This window comes from Archocentrus centrarchus, unplaced genomic scaffold (genome assembly GCF_007364275.1).
Source record: "Archocentrus centrarchus isolate MPI-CPG fArcCen1 unplaced genomic scaffold, fArcCen1 scaffold_76_ctg1, whole genome shotgun sequence".
Lineage (NCBI taxonomy): Eukaryota > Metazoa > Chordata > Actinopteri > Cichliformes > Cichlidae > Archocentrus > Archocentrus centrarchus.
Window position 1 is genome coordinate 213,599 of NW_022060289.1, and position 17,982 is coordinate 231,580.

Genomic DNA, 17,982 nt, shown 5'->3' on the forward strand with positions numbered 1-17,982 from the left:
GACTCTGATAATAAAACTGACAGTTACTCTGTTACTTTGGGTATTTTTGCAGGATGTTTGCCCGCCTCCTCCTACATACCATAACTCACCTGTTCTGATAACTTGTGAGACAATGTAGAGATCTCTCTTCATGTCTTTGTTACTCAGATCCTGAGAGACACAGAGAAAAAGACGCTGCTACTCAAACTAAAACCAAATGTTTTCATGCACAGTTAAAATCAATCCCACCACAGGAAGAAAATCCCTGCAGTGCTTTTATAAGTCTGCTCCAACCACTGTGGCATCAGAGCTGAATACAAAGCACAGACGTCATCATCGCCCATCTGCTTCCAATTTTCTTCAAATTAAAAAAGTGTCTGCTCTTTATCACAGATCATATTTATGGACAGGATTTCTGGGTCTAGGTCCTGCTGGCTTCAGTGTGAGGTGATCTCCAGCTCGTGCTGCGGCGGCTCTGCAGCCTGGTGCAAAGATAATTAACACTTCCACCCTGAGGTGCTGGCTCTCAGCAGGAAAAGGCTGTTTTCTAACACTTTGGGTTAGGAATGATTTCCTGCCCCAGGTGGAGGAGTTCATGTATCTCAGGATCTTGTTCGGGAGTTGGGGAAGAGTGGAGCAGACAGATTGGTGCAACATCTGCAGTGATGTGGCTGCTGCACCCCTCTGCTGTGGTGAAGAGAGAGCTGAGCATGTAGGTGACGCTGCTGCTAGTCAGTCTGTGGGTAATGACCTAAGAATAAGATTACTGATACAAGCAGAGGAAATGAGGTGTCTGGGCTCAGCTTTAAGGTGAGGACTTCAGTGATTCAGGAGGAACCTGGAGCCTTTGGGGCATGTCAGGAAGCACGGGCTCAGAAGAACAGCAGGTGATGATGTGAGAACGTGAGAAGCTGGGACTGAACTAAGAAGGTTTGACCAACTTAGTTAATGTGAGAACGCCTCATCTCTTTACATCGTTTCTGCTTTTCACAGAAGCCCTGTGTTTCAATTAAATAATGCAGTCACCCAATAATACTGACTTAAATGGAGTTTCCATAATTACTGAAATGACTGCATCAGCAAACTCTGGCTGCTTTAGTCCAAAACCATCACCGACTGTGTGTGTGTGTGTGTGTGTGTGTGTGTGTGTGTGTGTGTGTGTGTGTGTGTGTGTGTGTGTGTGTGTGTGTGTGTTACCGTGAAGAGGGCACACAGCCGGTCAACCTTCTCTGGATTCTTTGGTCCTCCGTTCTTGTTCAGTCTCACCATGAACTTCTCACTGAAAAACACAACAGCACTGAGTTTTATTAGAATCATGAAAGTTTTAATCTGAGGCTGAGATCCAGCTGCAGATGTGCAGCTCTACAGGAGATATCTGTGAAAGAGAAGAAAAAGTAAAGTGTGTGTGTGGAGTCTCAGCGTCTTGCTTAACACACACACACACTGATGCAGGAATCAGTTTGCATCACCAGACGAGGCCAGTGTGGGAGCTCTGTGAATGAAACTTAGGAAACTTCCTGTCATTTAGTTTCAATGTGCAGCCTGATGTCACCACATCAGATTAAACATCTGAGAATCCAGTGAAGCTGCTGCTCTAACCCCGGCGTCCTCTCTCAGTATCCTCGAGGGATTTCTGAAAGCGACAAATTCATCTGGATTTCCGCCCCCCCCCCCCCCCCCCCCCCCCCCCCACACACACACACACACACACACACACCGCAGTTCCGGCGGTGAGGAAACTCTAAAGCATCATGTCTCAGCCTTTTTCGCTTCAGGGAACAGCAAAGTATAGTCTGCTGGTGTCAGCAGCTGTGCTCTTTAACCCACATTTATCCAGGGAAACGTGACAGGCCTTTATTCAGTGATGTCGTGCTTGACATTAATACAGTTTCAGCCTCAGACGTGCTTTAAGATTTCTTGAATCATAAGTACCTCTGACAGGAGTGAGCTGCACAGAAATCCACTGATCCTGTCATGTTATTGTTGGCTTACAGTGGGGGGGGGCTGCATCATACAGGTATGAGGTACTCTGAGGGCAGACGCCAGAAAATGCAGATATGGAGGCATCAAACTGTCAGGAATCCATATCAGGAAGGATATCCTGAACCAACAAATATTAGCTGAAGGATACGCAGCCCTGTCACTAACCTCTAACCCCAGAGTGCAAATGCAGTTAGAAACTAAAGGCTGAGCTTTTTGCTGTGGTTTCTCTGATTAAAACAGGTGAAACCACAGTTCCTCCATCACAGTCTCAGACTGTGTGATCACCGGAGGGTTACATTAAAAAGACAGGCATCCCTGTATAAGATGAGACTGCATGACCAACATTATATTTTAGCTCCTTATATTTGCAGAACACATCAGACTTTCGTCCTCCTGCAGTAAGAACGAGACTCCGCAACCTTCTCCTGGTGGAACGAGTTTCTGAGCTCAGTTCAGTCAGAAAATCTTTTTTTCTTGTGCCTTCAAAAACGGCTCAAGCAGCTGCCACTTCTGAGAGCACTTACCCACCCAACGAGCCCTTCATCGCTCCATCACCATCTACTGCCTCTCTCTGTAGTTCCCATTTGCTTCATGCACCTACAAACTTGTGGTTAGAGCATGAAAGATGGATCAGCCATATTTTCTCTGCCTTTTCCTTTACCTGCTGAGGATTCTACCTTAATTTTACGTTGCATAGGACAAAAGTTTCCAGCCCATGAATAAATGTGATCCACAGCAGAGCACAGAAGTACATGAGAGCTGCAGAACATGTTCCTCAGCTTGAGAGAAGCAGAGGAGGAACTCAAACCAGTGTTGGACAGTTGACAGAACAATGTGATTCAGTACTCTCGTCATACTGAGTAACATAATGTTAGTCAGCACCTGAAAAATCCTTTACAGCTTCCTTTTCTTCACAGCGCAGAAACAGTGAAAGCAGTCGGTCTGCCTCTGCCTCTGTGTGCACCGTATCCAGACCTGGGTCAGTGTTAGCACAGCAGACAGAACGACCTTTACACTCTGTCCGGGTCATAATACGGCTGCTAAAGAGCTCAGAAACACCTCCAACCAAAGCACAGCTCCGAAACACTGGGTGGGTGAGGAGGTCAATCCCACAGCTGACCTTTGGTTCAGGTCAATGTGGAGGAGGAAATGCTGCCAAAACCAGCTCACAGTGCAGTGAAGTGAAGTCAGTACATTAAACTGTACAGCAGATTACACACACACACACACACACGACAATAAAAGTGTTGTAATGCAACACTAATCAGGAGGATCCACGTGATCTTTCCAGTGCAGCATGTATGTATAAGAGAATCCACATCCTCTTCACCTCCCAGCTCACACAGGAGGTCAGTACTGCTGCTGCTGTCCCAACCCCAGCACCACCCCCAGCATCCACCTGTAGACTCATTGGTCCCCGGTTTCTGTGTATGTGTTATATTTAGGAGGATGAGCTCAGAGCCTCGGTGGCAAACTAAAACTAGATTCTGCTGCTGTAATAAATCGCGTCAAACATGAGCTACCTGACTGTGGACGCTCTCCATCCCTGAAACATCAAGTCAGAACTTCTGCTTTGATGCATTCAGTCAGACAGTGTGTGTTCATCTCCAACTGCATCTGTTTCTGGTAAATACTCATTATAGAAAACAGCTCCTCATGTATTCTTTATTACTCAGCAGACCTCAAACTCCTCAGACAATAAGACTCTGAGGTTATTGCTAATAATGTAAGGGAACGTGCAGCTTCTACTCACACGTCTGACTCGTTAAACAATTTATTCTAATGCCCCAGAGATACGCAGGCCAAACAAATACAACAAAACTCAGTAACATGTATTTCTGCTCAAACTGCAGACAGCAGCACTCTGAACCTCAGTGGGACACACTCACATTTAACTGCTGCTTTTTCTGTATTTTAATTATTATTATTTAGTCCAAGTGTGATTAAACAAGGACACACACACACACACACACACACACACACACACACTCTCTCTCACACAAAGGTTATTTGTAACTATCCCTTTGGGTGGCAGCAAGCGCACATAAATGAATCACATACACACACAACAGATGATTCACTGAGAGGGACGAATCTGTGAGAACACACACACGCACACACACGCACACACACACACACACACACACACACACACACACACACACAGAACAGGGCTGTATAATTGTAGCTCCTTCTGCTCCTGCTGCAGTCTCTTGTTTGTAACTAGAAGTAAAAGTGAAAATTACATATTTCTTCAGATCAGTTATCAGCGCTCATTCAGACGCTCTAAGTTCAGCAGTGCATCCATTTGAGTACAAAGCTGTGGCACACGAGTGCTGCAGCAGGTCACTGACTGTCTGTGATGCAAAGTCAGACCTCAGAGGTTGAAGGTGAGCAGCTGTCACATCAGCTACATGAACACAGAGCCTCAGCTTGCATCTCTATTTGAATGTCTACGTTTTACAGTTTGCACTCGCGCAGCTGCACACACTGCTGTTTACTGCACTGTACAACTGGTGTAGCACACATTACACAAATATGTGCATACAGCCTATTGCAGCTCAGATTCTTATTTATATAGTTGTATAGCTGCACAGTTACATGTACATGTATATATTTATTATTGTCTCATATGCTGTTCTATTATTTTTGAGTGTTTTCTAACTGATCATGATTGCATGTATCTATTTGATATGAGGATCTTTTCTTTTTTCTCGGCAGCTGTTGGACAGCAAAAATTTCATTTTACAGGAAAAATGTTTCTGTGACAGTAAAACCTGAAACTTTCAGAGCAACCACAGAGCAGGCTGCTCTTGTATCTGTACTCTAGTGTGACTGAGCCATATCATTAATGGATTTTTATGCTTTCTCTGCCTTTTTCTCTCCCCATCACCCACTGTGGGCTGATTTACAGATAAAGCATCGAGGATTTCCACAGCACCCTCAGAGCTGAGGGAGAGTGGGGCCAGGCTGCAGAGGGCTGAGGCAGTGACCTAATGATGGTCTAAAGTTAAATATGATGGAGATGAAAAAGCTCTAATGCAACTTCAATTAACATTAAACATTTATATAGAACATTGAAACACAGCAGGTATTCACCAAAGTGCTGGACAGGAAAAAACCATCATTTAAACAAAGAAAATATTAAAGCATAAAGAAAGTTATGAGCCTCTCAAAAACAGAAACATCGTAACCCAAAGGAACAAGCTCAGCAAAATGTTTTTAATTTATGTTTGATTTATATTATCTGCTCTTCTGTCTGAGACTGAGAAGAACCAGAGCAGAGACAGCCAAAACATTAATATATGAGCACATGATGCAGGTGAATCTGCTCAGAGCGCACCGATTTAACAGCTGATTCTGCACAGCCACGTCCTCTGACTACACCCTGCAGATATTTACAGGATTATTTCAGGTATTCAATCGACTCGCTGAAGCAAAGTGACTCTGACTGAGGACGTCAGTTTTCTACAGAGGGGTTGTGCTCCTTTGATTTGGTGTGAGGAAGACAAGCGAGGGTCATGCTTCAGGGAGAGGCTCCTGGGGTCATAGTCTGGAGAGTTTTTGTGGGCAGCGAGTTCAGATTTCAGCTCTGATCAGAGGAGAAGGAGTGAACAGCAGGCCAGGCGGTTATTATTCTCTCCTAAAAAAAACCTGCTCCGTGCAAATACACAGCATCTTCATGAAGGCTTTGAGGAGGACCCTGTGTGACAAAATCTGTTTCCAGCATACATGTGCCTTTGCAGACACAGAAAACAGCTTCTAACATATGAAACATATTTGAAGTCAAACCGTGCCCTCTTCACGGTATCCCAACCGAGGAGTCTGGTGCCTAAACCAACCACAGAAACCCAATCTGCTCAAATTAATGTAAAAGTGTTAATGAATGTTGTAACACAGGATCAGAAGTTTTTGACTGGTCACCATCACTCCCTCACCTTTAAACAAGCTGAGATCATTCCAGAGACATAAAGGAAAGCTGCTGGTGTGTCTCACAAGGTGCTGCTGTGCAGCAGTTCATGATGTCCAGGATGTGATTTCAGTGGGACGGGATGTGACTCCCATGTGTTCGAGCCTAAAGCCCGAACCTGTCCCAACCCCAACCGAGACGTCTTTAGTGAAAATGAAGCAGGTACAACCCACACAGGGACAGTCCCTGCCCCCCCTCCAAAGTAACACACTACTGTAGTCACATTACAGTTTTCAGTAACACAGTGATGTAACCTGTTACTGTACTGCACTCAGTAATCACATTACAGTTATGCTGTTATGGTTCTTCAGGGAAGGCCAGCAGGCCTTGTTCTCCCTGCAGCCGGTTTAAGTTTAGGGAGAAAGAAACAGCAGTGCGGTGTTTGAGGGTCTCCACAAGCATCTGCACAGACAGCATGTTAGCACAAAGAACCTGGAGTGATGTTAAAGCAGAGTGCATGCTGGGATGCTGGCCCCAGCCTAGCAGCTACAGCCTGATCTTCAACAGGTGCCAAAGCAGTGTTAATTTTGACAGCAAACTTTAGTTTTAGTCATAATTTAGAATCTGAAAAATTTTTAGTTTTAGTCGACGAATTATGGTAAGAATATAGTCGACTAAATCTACAGTTGATTTAGGACTAAAATATAAAGGGTGTAAAATGTAAATGCTTTTTCTTCAGTTCCCTTGAATTAGTCATTATACACACACAAAATTAAAAATTTATTAAAAGTTATAGAATATTATTAATAACATTAACATTAGCGTTTCACCTGCTTTAATGAAATAATTCATTAATGAAATTAACACTGGACCAAAGGCAGTGATGAGCAGGCGGACTCACTGTAGCCTCCATTTCTACCAGTGCATGTTTCTAAAGTAGAATCACGATCGCTGATTTCCAGCTTTGCTGTCAGTTTATGATCATAGGATATGGATTTGTGTCAGTGTGGGGGCTGTAGCTAACTGTGTGACAGTGCATTTCAGGTCATGCTACAGAGTACAGTAATGAGTACACACTGAGTGATCCTCCTCCTGAAGCAGACATGTTTCTTTTTGTCCCATCGTACTAAATGCTGCTGCTACCTTCCTGGGTTCAAAACACGGTCCCCTTGGAATTTAAGAAAAAACAGGCAAATAGTTTTTAGGCCTCGGCCTCGTCCACCAGACTTTGGTGCGTCTGCTGTGTGACGCATTCCGGTATTAAGGTTTTAGATTAAGAAATAAGGACTAATTGAAATTCACACCATCTGCCTCATTTTAGCCTTCATGCTTCCAAGAAATTAGCCAAATTACTCCATCGTGCATTAACTATGCCCACTTAATCCTGCAGAGGGTCACCGGAGGGCTGGAGCCAGTCCCAGCTGGCACTGAGGGAGAGGAAGAGTACACGTTGGAGAGGTGCCCCCTCCATTACAGGGACAAACAACCCCTCTCTGATTCCACCTATCTACCAAGTTCTAACTGCAGATGAACCAAACAGGCATTTCTTTGGAGTGTGAGAGAAAAGCCTCGCAGACAGAGATCAGCGTGAAACTGTTCAGTCTGCAGAATCCCGATGAAGCACTGAAACCTGAACTCAAATAAGAAATATACAAACCCTAAAGCAAACGAGCTGATGAAATTAAGCAACTTCAAAGTAGCAAATTAGAAATGAGCCTTCTGTTTCCTTAACGTTCAGAGGAACAGACTTTTAAAAAATGATTTAACAGAACTCTTTCTTAAAATATTGCTACGTGAGATTTCCTGACAAGTGTTTGCTGTGTGTAAATCCTGTGGTGACTGCGACATGCTGAGGACCTTTGGGATGGACACCAAAGAAAAGAGAGAGATCACCTGCTGAGATCTATCCACACGCCAAAGCTCAGCCTCCACCGCAGAGGGTGGATGGTTAACACACAAACTGGCTGGTGTTCTAGCTGCACAAATAAAAGCTGCTCTGGGGGCAAACAGTCTCAGAGCTGAGTTCAATCTCAATAGCTGGAGGAGTTTTTGGAAAGTTCCAGGCAGCCATGACCTCCTCTCCTCTCCTCTCCTCACTGCACTGTATGTGATGAGTGCATGAAGGTGGCTGGTGAGTGTGTGGAGGTTTGGACTGTGTCTCTATTTTGGATTTTCTTTTTTAAATACTGTATTTTGGTGAATAGGTAAGAACGTTTTGTCTCATTAAGTTGAACAAACGGAACTTCATTAACTGATTGGTTTTCTTAGGTGAACCAAAGAAAGGTTTGTCTGCTCTGTCGGCCATGGGGCTCGATGGGGCTTGAGTAGTGCCCACCCCCCAGTATTCTGTGGTGCAGGTTGTGTTGGCTGTTGGTGATCGGACATGAAATCATAAGTTATGGCTCTTGAATGGACAAAGCCGTCATCGTGTTTCTTTGAGCAGTGGAGCAGCAGGTTCAGACTAGCCTAACCCGCTGGCGACAGCAACCCCCAGATGGCTCAGAATGATCCGGTGGAGGCCACATACGGCTCTCCAAAACTGATTTGATAAATGATGAAGGAATAGTGCAGGAGAACCATGAAGTGAAATGCTTAAGCTCAATAAAGAAGTAATGGACAGTCGACAGGAATGAGAGCTGAAGCTGCAGGAATGCTGCAGTTCTCAGACACAGAGTCACAGGACGAGCATCAGCAGGTGCATTCTTTAAGCAGATCAGTTCCTTTCTAGATGAAACCTTTAGACCTTTCCCTCATATCTACCATTAAAGAAAGACGTGCTCCAACTAGGTTTTTCTTTAAGCTGGAGAACAGGTTCCTCTTTTTACTCATAAGTTCTCCATGATGGGAGAACTGTTTTAAAGACCAAGAGAGACTGTTCCCAGTCACATGGTAATATCAGCTTCATAATTCTCTTATATAGAGCAGGATGCTCGGCTGTGTTCAGAGATTCCTCATTAAAGTTGGGGGGTCTGAGGATGGCAGGGCAGTGGATAGCTCCTCAGGAAACTGGGGTGAGGTCTCTGCGCCTTCTGGAGAAGCTGGTGGACGTCCTGGGTGGTCTTCCCAGTCTTTTTAGGGTGGTGTTGGAGGCTCACTCTGCAGGTAACAAATCGATTTCATTTTCTGACTGTTCATCTTTGTCTCTTTGTGCTTTCGAATGCCTGGTCTGTGTGACGTGTCAAGGTGTCAAAGAAGGCTCTTTATGCTGCAGCTGTGAAAGTTTTTAACAAAGGTCGTCCCTGCAGATGGAGGTCCCTGTACAAACCTCCCATAGAGAACCTCAGTGCAGCTCTCCAGTGGAGAGCGGTGCATGGGGCAGTGGCTACCAGCATACATGATCCAGGAAGTCACCGTCTTCTCTGTGAGGCTGAGGCTCCTCTCCTCTCCTCATCTCCTCCCCTGTCCTCTCCTCTCCTCTCCTCTCCTCTCCTCTCCTCTCCTCGTCTCCTCCTCTCCTCTCCTCTCCTCTCCTCACCTCTCCTCTCCTCGTCTCCTCCTCTCCTCTCCTCATCTCCTCCTCTCCTCTCCTCTCCTCTCCTCATCTCCTCCTCTCCTCTCCTCTCCTCTCCTCGTCTCCTCCTCTCCTCTCCTCTCCTCTCCTCTCCTCACCTCTCCTCTCCTCGTCTCCTCCTCTCCTCTCCTCTCCTCTCCTCTCCTCTCCTCTCCTCTCTTCGTCTCCTCCTCTCCTCTCTTCGTCTCCTCCTCTCCTCTCCTCTCCTCTCCTCTCCTCTCCTCTCCTCTCCTCTCCTCTCTTCGTCTCCTCCTCTCCTCTCCTCTCCTCTCCTCATCTCCTCCTCTCCTCTCCTCTCCTCTCCTCTCCTCTCCTCTCCTCTCCTCTCCTCTCCTCCTCTCGTCTCCTCTCCTCTCCTCTCCTCTCCTCTCCTCTCCTCTCCTCTCCTCTCCTCTCCTCTCCTCTCCTCTCCTCTCCTCGTCTCCTCCTCTCCTCTCCTCTCCTCACCTCTCCTCTCCTCCTCTCCTCTCCTCTCCTCCTCTCCTCTCCTCTCCTCTCCTCTCCTCTCCTCTCCTCTCCTCTCCTCTCCTCTCCTCTCCTCTCCTCTCGTCTCCTCCATTAAACACCTTGTCATCTGAGCATCTCAGAGGAGCAGGTCTTGTCATTAGACTCTGATGCTGAGTCAGGCCTGACTGTGAAAGCAGACTGCCAAGGTCAGATTATTTCTGGACTGTGTGATGCGAGGACAGAGCCTGTGAGCTGGTTTGATACAGACAGAAACTAAAAGAAAGGGATACTCACTGAGCTCCTTTCTTTTCCTGGAGGGAACAATTTGTTTCCTCTCTCACACAAACACAAACACAGAGTTACACAAAAACCAAAAAGGTCCTTTCTGCTAAACATCAGCATGTTGATGCACATAATTATTGCCCTAAAGAACCCATCAAAGTTGTCCTCAACCTCATTATTGACATTAGCAATTCTTTATTTGTTAGCGCTGAGATCTCTGCAGGAATGCATAATTGATGGGCATTCATTAGGCAGTGGTGTGGGGGGGTCATGTAATATTTACAGCAGCACAGTGTGGCCATTATTTATTCTACAGTATTTATTCAGCAGGAAGGTCCTGGGTTTGAATCCAGCCTGGGGCCTTTCTGTGTGGAGTCTGCTTGTTCTCCTGTGTCTGCGTCGGACTCCGGCGTCCTCACAGTCCAAAGACATGCATGGGTTCAGGTTAACTGGTGATTCTAAAATGACTGTAGGTGCAAATGTGACTGCAGCTGTCTGTCTCTCTGTGGTAGCCCTGCAACAGGATGTACCCTGCCTCCCACCCTGTGAAAGCTGGAATAGGCTAAGGATAAGTGGAAGAGGATGGATGGATGGATGGATGGATGGATGGATGGATGGATGGATGGATGGATACTTTCAGCTGGTCCCTTTAGGGGTGGACTGTCTACCTCCATCTCTCCCTCTCCCAGCATCCTCCTCTGTCACACCAGCCCTCTGCATGTCCTCCTTCACTACATCCATGAATCTTGGAGGTCTTCCTCGTTTCCTCCTGTCTGGCAGCTTCATCTTCAGCATCCTTGGTCTAATATATCCACCCTCCCTCCTCTGCACATGTCCAAACCATCTCAACATCTCTAACTTTGTCTCCAAACCGCTCAGCCTGAGCTGTCCCTCTGATGGATTCAGTTCTAATCCTGTCCATCCTGGTCCCTCCCAGTGAACATCTTCAGCTACTTCCACTCCCTGATCATCACCCGGTAACGCTTCCCTACCACCCAAAGCCTGTCTTAACTCCTTCCTGAACTCTACACAACATCCTTCCTCCTTCAGCTTCCATCACTTAATCCTCACCTCTGCCTTCACTGTCGTCACCCTACAGACTACCATCTAATGTTATCTATATTCTGCCCAGTCACCATCTTACAGTCTATCTTTTTCAGATTGCACCTTCTGCATAACATGTAGTCCACCTGTGTGCACCTTTCTATATGCCATGTTCTATGTCACCCTATGTTCATTCTACTTCTTGAAGTACTTGTTCACTAAAGCCATTTCCATCCCAGTTTGCTGCCCTTCTGCATTAACACCTCCCCAGCACCTGCTCATCACCTCTGTTCCCTGCACCTACACGTTCAGTGAAGTCTGCTCCAATCACCACTCTTTGTCCCTCTCTACCACATCATCCAACTCACCCCAGAATTCCTCTTTCTCTTCCTACTGACATCAACTAGTGAGGCACACACACTGACAACATTCAACATACCCGCTTCAATCTCCAGCTTCAAACTCCTGTCTGACTCAAAACTATTCATATGCTCTTCCAATGAAGCAGGTTAAAAACTTCCTCCAGCCACAGATACACAATGGATTAACTACATGTCAGCATCTTCAAAGTACTATTTATTATTTAGTCATGCTTTCAAACAAAACGGTGCCGTTACTGAACGTTTGGAGTGTGTTAGCAGTTGCTTGATTTAAGAGTTTTTAGCCTGGATCCCCATGACTCAGACCATGCAATCATCAGTGATTCACTCATCAAGAGATTCAAAAGATCAGATTCCCAAAATAAGCAGTGTAACTTTTTCATATGTCAGCCTGTATTCAGAACTTTTCCATCACTGAGTCAGCCCTGTCTCCTAGAATAGAACAACAAATGCTCAGAATAAGAGATGAATAGTCTCATGATATTTTCTATTTAAATTTGCTCTCCTGCTCCATCACATTAGCTCACCTCTGTCTCCATATCAGACCCCCGTGTTTACTTTTGGATGATGCCTCCTCCTCCACCCATCTCCATTTCCACCAGGACCCACTGTTCATGGGTAGTCAGTCATGTATCATCTTTAGTATCATTTTTCACTCCCGCTCTCATACCTGTATAGCTCAAGGCACCAGCTATCCTCCTAAAATATTCATGTCTGGATGGGGCCTAAGTGCTGCAGACAGCTTTATATTTGCTTTATTGTGCACTTCCTGAATGCAGTAAATCTGTGTGTCTTCCCTGATTATTGTAAAGTACATGTGCTTTTTGTTTGTTTGTTTTAATAAAATGAAATATTTCAATTTGTCATGTTGGCCCAGTGCAACTTATCTTCTTGAGTTGTGTTGTTCAGTTATGGATTAGGATTTTAGTTTGTCATTGTTTTCTGTTTAGTTATGTGTGTTAGTTCCTGTTTCCCTCTTTCCCGTGGTCTGTTATCCCTGCGGTGTCAGTCTGTGTTATGTTTTGACTCCCATGTCCTCCTGTGTGGCCGTGCTCCTGTGTCTGCTGTGTTTCTCACGTCTCTGCCCCTTGTCTCATGGTGTGTTTCTCTTCCCAGTGTTTCCCTGAGAGTTGTGTTTAGGTTTCTGTTTTGGTCATGTTTAGGTAGTCTGTGTGTACCTTGTTTGGTTACTTCCTGTTTTATTTTGACAGTCCTTTGACCTTTGTCCTGTGTGCTTGTGTTTAGTTTTGCTTCCCCTTGTCTCATCAGTGTAATATGTTCACCTGTTTCCAGTCCCCTCATTATCCCTTTAGTGTCTGCATTTTCCTTTGGTCAGGGTTGTGTTGTCTGTTTGTTTTCCCTGCTGTGTGCTTTTAGACTTCATGTTCATGGCTCTCTGTTTATGTTTGTGCCTCGAGTTCATGCTGTTTTGCTACATCAAGTTTTGCAATTAAAGCTTTCATTTTAAGTTCAGCTCCTTGCCTTATGAGTCCTGCATTGAGGTCCTCTGCCTTGCTGGCCACAGCACCAGCACTGATAAAGTTAGCTGTCCCTCTAAAATGTTCATAGGTAATGCATTTACGTCTGACCAAAGTATTCAAATCTGCAGTTCAGTATGAACTTGTGCAGGCACGGGGAGCTCCTGGTTAAGATAAGAGAGCTGAATGCTGTTCTGGTTTAATACAGAAGAAGTCCACAGTTACTTAAAGGCACAGGACTTAATGCTGAACCAAGTGCACACAGGGCCAAACGTAATATATAAAATAAGTACATGCACCTCCACCAATATTTGGTTAAATGGCCCTTAGCAAGATGCAACTGGACCAAACACTTCTGGCAGCCATCAACCTTCTGGCATCAATCTGGCTGGATATTTGACTGCTCTTCAGAAACAACCCAGAAGCTTAATGTTAGCCTTCTGTATCTAATTCAAACCCAGCTGTGATGTGTGTTTGGGATCATTGTCCTGCTGGAACATCTAATGGTGTCCAAATTTCAACTGGATAAGTGGCTGCAGCAGCTGGAGCCTATCCCAGCTGTCATAGGGCACACCCTTGTTACTTGATGGTAACAGCCTCAGTGCTCACTCAGTCTGGTCAACAGACCTTCTAATTTCAAACCAAAACATAGCTGCAATTTAGTTTTTACAGTCTTGTGCTTTATTTACTCTGTCTCATTTTAAAGAATTATTAACTCACGACTGCACAATATTTTTCTCACTCCTGTCACATGGAGGACTCCACAGAAAGCCATGTCAGTATCATATGAATGTAATTACTGGGACACAGGATGGCCCTCTTGAATGTCACATGTGGGCTGAGCTCAGGAGGCTGTGCTGTCTCAGTCCCTCACCTTAGCTTAGTTTGTCTTTGTAAGCACCTCACTGTGTCTGTTTCCTCGTTCCTCATTTACAGGATAATTGCTTCTCCTGCAGTGCTGCTGACATTCAGCTTCATCAGCTGCTGACTATCAGTGTTTCTTGTATGATGGTGTAGAGTCGCAATATCAGGAGACCACATATACAACTGAAAATTCTGGCTTTTGTCAACAAATCTATATTTAAATTCTGAAACAATAAAATGGTGACGAATGTAAAATGGGGTGGTACGGTGGTTAGCACTGTTGCTACCACCAGGACCTTTCTGTGTGGAGCATGTCTGTGTGGGCTCTCTCTGGGTACTCCAGCTTCCACCCACAGTCCAAAGACATGCAGCTAGTGGGGTTAGGTTCACTGGTGATTCTAAACTGCCCATAGGTGTGAATAGTTGTCTGTCTCTGTGTTAGCCCTGTGACAGCCTGGCGACCTGTCCAGGTGTGGTCCCAGCGGTCCCAGCCCATCCCAGCGGTCACCCTGTGACCAACCCCCCCCAACCCTGAGGTGGATGGATGGATGGAAAATGTAAATACCTGATAGAATATTTACTGTAATTTGACATTTTTGTTCCTACTCTTTAGATATTTAATGTTAAATGTAAAAAAAAAAATCGTCCTTACTAAAAAAAAAGTCTTGATTCAAATCCAGCAAATAAAACTGACTACAGAGTCTCGCCCACAGTTTTTGTAGACAGTGAATCTGCATCTGTGCGCTTGAGTTTTCAGGTAAAACTGTGCGTATTGCCTACCTGATGGTCTTCCCCTCCCTCAGGTCATACAGAGAGAAGAATATGTCCGTGTCCTCTCCGATGGTGTTGTAGGTGAAGCTCTTCAGGTTGACCAGTAGGTGGTGAGGTACTGGAACTCTACAAGGCTCTCCATGTCGCTGCCGGGTATTGTCGCCCTAAAACAAACAAAAAACAACACATATATTAAAATAGAAGTACAATACTTTATGTAGGCAGTTATGTAGATGTGCCAGTCTTACTGTGAGTAGGTTAAGCAGGAAAATTTGGAGAACAACTAAATACATTAATTTTAGCTTGTTTTATAAGAACATAATAAGGTTTCACCTTTTTGGATTATTTTTTATTTTATTATCTTATCCCTAGCAATAAAAATAAAGGATTGTTATTTAATTTAATAGAATAAATTTTATTCAGTTCCCCACCATTGATCTGGCAGAATTGCTTAACTTTAATGCACAACCAGAAACAATGTGTAAGAGTGCCTATCTCAGTTTTACATTTTAAACACTGTGGAGATAAGGTAGGTTTGAATTTTTGCCATTGTGAGGAGAAATGTGGGCTCTATGAAGAATCATAAGCTGGGTCTCTTTGACTCTGTTGCAGACACTTAAAGTTTTTACAGTCCTCCAGTCATCATCCATTATATTACAATCAAGTTCTCTTTCCCACAGATATTTCAAATAAAATGTTTTAGTTGCTTTGTGATTTTTAAGAGCATTATAGAATATGCTGATAGAAGTCGCTGGCTTGGTCATAAAAAGTAGTCTTTCTGTTTCTGATATATCCTGACAGACCAGCAGTGCAGTGTTTCTCCTGATAAAGTCTCTGACCTGTAGGTACCGAAAAATTTGAGACACGATATTTTTCAATTAATCGACTGAATGACATCAGAGTAGAATTTTCCATTAAGTCCTGTAATTTGAATATTCCTTTGTCAGTCCAGGTTTTAAAGTTATTATCCGTTATTCCCAGCATGAAATCTGGATTATTACAAACTGGAGTAAAAACCGAGGTTGTTTGTGGCCTACCTTCTAGTTTTCTAATTATATACCATAACTGTGGCTGTAGTAACTGGGTTGTTACAGACCGATTTAAGGGATTTTGCTTTCTTTAGAAAAGTAAACCCAGAGTGAAGTAGGTTTACTGCGTGAGCACTGAGTTGATATTTTCGGATATCAGGGAGGTCAAGGCCCCCCTCATAATGTGGTGATTTTAAGACGTGCCTTTCTTTTTGACCATATAAAGGAGCTAAACCAACCATTTAGTTGTTTTAAGGCCTTGCTCGACAGTACTACTGGGAGCATTTGTATTGGTTAGAGTAACCTGGGAAGAACGTTCGTTTTTAAAAAAGCAATTCGACCTCTCCAGGATAGAGGAAGGGTATTCAATCTCTGCAAGTCTAGCCGAATGCGTTCAAACAAGGGGGAAAAATTGACTTTATACATTTGGTCAAAATTGGGTGTAATTTTTATTCCTAGATAAACAAAACCCTCTGGTGACCATTTAAATGGAAATGGACATAAAGGAGTATTTTTTAGCCTGCCTAAAGGCGTAGCTTCAGATTTACTGAAATGTATTTTATAACCAGAGAACTGGCCAAATCAATGAACTGTCAGAATTAGTTTAGATTAAATTAGATTAGATTAAATTAGATTAGATTTAAACTTTATTAATCCCTTGTGAGAGTTCTGTCAGGGAAATTAAGAGTTGAGCAGTGAATTAAGCAGTGAATAAAGACCTCAGGCTTAGTCATCACGATTAGGACATCATCAGCATAGAGAGTGATCTTATGCTCTCTGCTTGCAATCTTGAGGCTGTTTATATCTTTATTAGACCTAACAGCCTCTGCAAGGGGCTCTACTGCAAGAGCAAAGAGGAGTGGTGACAGAGTTTTGTTTTGTGCCTCTAAAATATGACGACCGCAATCCATTTGTGCGCACAGCTGAGAGACAATTTACATACAGCAGTTTCACGTGCTTTTAATTCATATTAAAAGTATTTAAACCTTCAAATTTAAAAGGCACTAGAAAAGTTTGTTGATGGCATAAATGATATATGTAAATCCTTTTCAAGGATTCTCTTTGTGACCCAATTTTGGGTCTTTACTCTCTAAAATACTGTAGCAGTAGCAGTAGTTGGTGTTGGCAGTATCTTACTTGTGTCAGATAAATCTGGCTGGGTCTCTGAAACGAGAAATGCACCCATGAAGTACCAAGAAGTCCCCATCACACCTGTGCTGCGGTGGACTTACCTGTGTGGTGCTCTGCTGTACACTGTGTCTGCTGGAAAGATGCTGTAAGAGAGCGAGAGAGACACTAAATATTAGCTAAGGTGTTGCTCACGTCCTTTCCACTCCCCACGTTTCTTGTGCTTGCCTCCTCTAATTGTTTCCCCTTTTCCCCTCCTTGGTTCCTCTCCTCCTTTCTTCCCCTTGTTCCCCATTTTCAGCTCAGGTCTTATCTCCTCTCCTCTCCTTGTGTCCTCTCCTTCTCTCTCCTTTCATTGTTTCATCTCATCACAATCCACTCTCCTTCTTTCCTCTCCTTTATTGCTCTGCCCCTGCTTTGTCTCCTCTATCATCTCCTTGTTCACTTTCCTTTTCTATACTTTCGTTGTTTCCTCTGCTTTACTATCATCTCTCCTTGCTTCCTCTCCTTTATAATCTCCTTTTTACTTTATCTTTCTATTTCTTCCATTTCTTTTTATTCAATACCGTCTTCTCATTTTCTTTCCTTCTTTCGTCTCCCTCTCCATCTTCTCCTTTTTATCTTTTTTTGATTCCTTTCTTTCTCTCATTCCTTTCTCGTTTTCTTTTACTATCCACTCTCCTTCTTTCTTCTCTTTCAGTATCTAATCTCCTACTTTCATTTCTCTGTCCTCTTCTTGTTTCCTGTATATCCTCACCTTTACACTCCTCATGTCCTTGTTTAATCTCCTTCTCTATCATCTTTACTCTCCTTGATTTCTGTCCTTTACAATCATCTCAGTTGTTTCACCTCCTTTACTATGCTTTCCTTGTTTCCTTTCCTTTCTGTATTCACCTGCTTTCATGTCTCCTTGTTGCTGCTTTTGTTTCCTTTCATCTCCTCCTTTTTTCCTAATTTCCTCTCCTAGTCTGATTTGATTTTCTCATGTTGTTTCCTCTCCTTCTTGTGTTTCTCCTTGTCTCCTCTCCTCTCTTATCTGCTCTGTTGTATTCCACTCTCGCCTCATTGTCAGAAGATAAAAATGCCCCAGAGACTCATTACTCCGACTTGTCTCCCTAAATCTCCTGAGTGTCTGCGTGAGAAGAGAGGCAGCAGGAAGTAAAAACCTGTTTGATGA

General features: G+C 44.0%; 1 protein-coding gene across 1 annotated transcript in view; it reads right to left on the reverse strand.

Moving 5' to 3' along the window:
* The window catches only part of LOC115777809 (dedicator of cytokinesis protein 3-like), a 277,391-nt gene that overhangs the window by 70,683 nt on the left and 188,726 nt on the right, over positions 1 to 17,982 (reverse strand). The window contains 4 exon segments of the mRNA XM_030725805.1: positions 90 to 150; positions 1,177 to 1,258; positions 14,659 to 14,813; positions 16,910 to 16,951. Coding sequence (XP_030581665.1) covers positions 90 to 150; positions 1,177 to 1,258; positions 14,659 to 14,813; positions 16,910 to 16,951 — 340 coding nt within the window.